General features: G+C 34.4%; 1 protein-coding gene across 1 annotated transcript; it reads left to right on the plus strand.

Annotated features, from left to right (window-relative positions):
- Positions 1 to 2,243: 2,243 nt before the first annotated feature.
- Positions 2,244 to 4,183, plus strand: LOC141588340 (protein FAR1-RELATED SEQUENCE 5-like). Its single transcript, XM_074409787.1, has 2 exons — positions 2,244 to 3,808; positions 4,003 to 4,183. Exons 1-2 carry the CDS (start codon positions 2,244 to 2,246, stop codon positions 4,181 to 4,183), a joined length of 1,746 nt encoding a protein of 581 aa, XP_074265888.1.
- The last annotated feature ends 234 nt before the right edge of the window (positions 4,184 to 4,417 follow it).

Genomic DNA, 4,417 nt, shown 5'->3' on the forward strand with positions numbered 1-4,417 from the left:
ACGTAACAAAATCAAACCACACGAAACAAAATCAATTGATTTCATCATTAATCCTTCCTTAATTTGTAAATTTTTGTCTTTCGACATCAAATTTAGTGATCTAAAATCGGTTATTCATCATCAATTGCTGTGTTCGAAGCGCAAATCAGAGTCAATTTGTTCAAACTTTTACATTCATCAGCTATTCAGTTATTTCAAGATCAAAACTTTGTAAGGAAAATCGGAATTGATTTCGTCATTCATCTGGAATTATTGTTTTCTACAGTCAAAATTGAGGTATGTTCATTCAATGTTATTTAATTCCTTTCTGAATCGTTGTTGAATTGATTTTATGATGATGTTAAAGTTGAATTTAATCAAATTCAACTTAATTTCAGATTTGATTAAATTTAGTTAACTAGATTTAATGTCCAGAACCACAAAAACATTAATTTTATAATGAAAAGTGTTAAATTAGGGTTTATAGTTTGTTTGTTTGATTTTAGGAGGATGATAAATGCAAATGTACTTTGTGGTGAGAAAAAATGTACTAAAAATAATGAGAAAGGAGAAGTGTGCAATTTGAAGTAACTGAAAAGTAATTTTGCTTGTAAAAATAATGTGTTGTGTTGTGCTGTACACGTTTCATAAGGAAATGTCCAATCAGTCTTAGTGAAATGTGCATTATATATAAAAAGGATGTGCAAGTAATTATTACCTTTTGCAAGTGGTCTTGCAACTGTTCACAATAAGTCACAATAAGTCAAATGACGGTTTGTAACTTGCTTATGTGGTGAAAAGACGCAATTATTCACATTAATTTGAATATTAATTCTAAATGTACATTATATTAATTATAAAAAACATGTTCCATAAAATAAATTGTCCACTATCTATATTCGTAATTTGCATTTTCTGATAATTAGGTACAACTTCTATCATTAAGCTTTGTTTGGAAAATGTACATTATATTATATTTAAAGGTACATTCAATTATTTAAAAAAGAACATGGAACATTATTTGGAAAAAAATGTGAATTCAGTTTAATTCAAATGTCCATTACGTATTTTCATAATGTGCATATACTGTTTTATACAAGAGATTAAAGTAAGATAGATAACTTCACCCAATTTATTAATTACCATGATTATGTTTGTGTCAGTTGAAAAGACACAACTGTTCACATAATTTAATCTCTTATAATCAATTAATCCACTATATAAACCCAAGATTACACAACCACTTTTCCATCCTACCTTTTCCAATAAGCAAAACTTTTAATCTGTCCAGAAAACTACTTAATTTTATTAAAAAAAAAAACAATGTCTTACTCAAAATGCACAATAGTTCCCTACACGAATGCTGCTTACAAGCAAAATTTCGTGGACCATTATAGGGAATGGAAAGTAAGCCCGTTTTCTTCAAACTGGTTTGATGGAGATGACATTCCTGTGCAGATGGATGTACCATCTTACAGTCGTCCTTTACATCCTTTCCTTTCTAATCAGGCATTCCTCCGGATTTTTTTTGATCGACTTGGGAGGGAAGAAAAGAGAAACATGGCCATGGTGTGCAAGGGCTGGTCAAAGTGGTTCCTTATAGGGAGACATGCAAAGGTAATGGATAGGGATTATTACCGAGGCGCGGTTCGGGGAAATGAAAATGGGGTAATCTATGTCACAAAGAATAATCGGCTCCTTGACAGATTCTGCATGTGCACGACTATGTCTAGTCGTGCAGAAATAATTAGGCATCACAAAGAACAAGAACGACAATTTAGAAAGCAAAGAGAATAATATGAAATTGAGGAACAGTCTGGGGATGAGGGTTATTATGACTCCGACTGTTAGATTAGTTTAGAAATATCTTGTGTTAGCTTGTGTTTATTGTTATTAGGTATTATCTTGTGTTTTTTTTTTTTTTTTTTCAGTATAAGCCTTAGTAGGCTTTATGATTTTGACAGCCTTAAATGGCTTTTGTAAATATTTTTCTAATATTAATGAAATAATATTATGACTATTTGTTTGTTTACTGTCATTAGCATTCAAAATGGACAACAATATTTCTTATGAACATTAGCAGTAAAATAAATGTTCCTTTAAAGGCATGATAATGGACATTCGCAGGAATACATTATATATGAACCTTTATTTGTACGAAATAAATTACCAATCTTTGTAGAGCATATTGGAATTGAATTACTGCATTATTGATGCAATAATATTCAATATACTTATTTACTTAACTACTGTTGAAGCAGACAATGAGTACAAGTGATGCAACTACGTCTTTTTCTACAAATAACAACTTTAAAACACCAAGGACAAGAATTGAAACATTAAATGCACTCCAGTACATTCCATTCTGTCCAGAGGAAAAGAAACCTAAAGTAGGACAAGTATTCGAAACGCTAGAATCAGCAGAGTTATTCTACAAAGAATATTGTACAATCTGTGGGTTTACGCCAAGACTTGCAACAACAAAAAGGATTAAAGGCAATGAGTTACCAAACAGTTTTGCATTAAGGAATGTTGTTTGCAATAGGCAAGGTGTAAAGGAAAGTAGGAAAAGGAAGAGGATTGATACTGATACTGATACTGCTGAGAATGATGAAGAATCTGATGTGACAGACATAAGCCGTGTGAGGCCGATTACAAGAATTGACTGTCGTGCATTAGTGCAGTTTAAATACCAAGAAAATGGAACTTATATTGTTACCAGATTCGATGAAGCGCATAACCATCCACTTGCTTCGCCTGAATCTATAATATTCTTGAAAGGAAACCGAAAAATGACAGAGGTACAGAAGCAATTTGTCACAAAGGTAAAGGTGCTAAAACTAGGTGGTGTGAAAGCCTATAGAGGTTGGAAGGAGCTGTGTGGAGGTTACGACAACATTGGGGCTACTGAGGTTGATTTCAAAAACTTTGTCAGGGACATAAAAACCTACATTGGTAATTTTGATGCACAAATGTTTGTTGAAAATCTTATTGGGAGAAAAGACACATGCAGTTCATTTTACTTTGATTTTATAGTAGATGAAAACAAGTGCCTGGCTGTAGTGTTTTGGGCAGATCCGATCTGCATAAAGAACTACATGTTGTTCGGTGAGGTGTTATCAGCAGATGCTACATATGGAACAAATAAGTATGATATGGTGTTTGTGCCTTTCACAGGAGTTGATCACCACAAAAGGTGCATAACCTTTGGAGCTGGGTTGATAGGTGATGAAAGTATTGAGTGTTATACATGGCTGTTCAAGACATTTTTGGAAGCAATGGGCGGGTGCCAGCCGAGAATTATAATTACTGATCAGGACAAATCAATGAAGTCGGTAGTCCCAGAAGTGTTTAAGGAGTCAACACACAGACTGTGCATGTGGCACATAATGAAGAAACTAAGAGAAAAAATCAGTTATCAACTATTTCAAGATGAGGATTTTAAGTCCAGGCTCAATAGGTGTGTTTGGAACAACCAACTTGAGCCCGATGAATTCGAAGAACAATGGGGGAAGATAATGACTGATTATCAACTTGTAGAACACGGGTGGTTTTCAGATTTGTACGATCTCAGGGAACAGTGGATCCTTGCCTATTTTAAAGATATTTCCATGTCTGGCTTGATGAGGGTTACTTCTAGGTCTGAGAGTGAAAACAGTTTCTTTGACAGGTTCCTCACACCTCATTTGACCCTTGTTGAGTTTTGGGCGTGCTATGAGAGTGCCTTGGAAGCACAAAGACACAAGCATTCCAAGTTGAACAGTGACAACAAACACTCTGAAATCCCACGGAAAACAAAGTCAAACCTTGAAGTCCATGCTTCTGAAATGTACTCGCACAACATTTTCAAAGACTTCCAAATGAATTGGTTGCGGCTTTGTCGATTGCCGTTTTAAAGATGTGGAGAAGATTGATGAGACAAAAATATATATTCTAACAGACTTGCAGATGCCAAATAAGTCATGGAACGTAGCATATTCACCAGATAACATGGAGATTACTTGTTCATGTTCTATGTTTCAGAGAATGGGCTTGTTGTGCGAGGCATCGCCTTTGGATTCTACACAACCAAGATTTTGAAGAAAATACCGAAGCAAAGTACATAATGCAAAGATGGATAAAAGCTGCAATGAGTAAGCCTGTCTTTGATAAAGATGGCAAAGCGATAGATGTCTCTCAAAAGTTTTACGAAGGAAAAGTTTGAGTACTTGAGCGTGGCAAGAGGTTTATTCTTGTGTGTCGTAGCTGAGTGTGATGATAACGACATGAAGCTTTTGATTGAAAAAGTGAGAGATATTAGATTGGATATGATTAGTAATGAAGTGTTCCAAGCAAAGAAGAAAGACAAGATGAAAGAAATAGAAAAGTACGTGGCCGCAAAATACCTCGAAGTTGGTGATTCATGTTCCTAAAAAATCTAAAAACAAGGGTAGGATCA

The sequence above is a fragment of the Silene latifolia genome, chromosome 6 (assembly GCF_048544455.1).
Source record: "Silene latifolia isolate original U9 population chromosome 6, ASM4854445v1, whole genome shotgun sequence".
Lineage (NCBI taxonomy): Eukaryota > Viridiplantae > Streptophyta > Magnoliopsida > Caryophyllales > Caryophyllaceae > Silene > Silene latifolia.

Bases quoted from the DNA above. Each gene is read 5' to 3' on its own strand.
- LOC141588340 (XM_074409787.1), top strand. From the start codon at position 2,244: ATGAGTACAAGTGATGCAACTACGTCTTTTTCTACAAATAACAACTTT. The intron at 3,809-4,002 runs GTACTCGCACAA...TCTATGTTTCAG, and splicing joins GAAGTCCATGCTTCTGAAAT to AGAATGGGCTTGTTGTGCGA.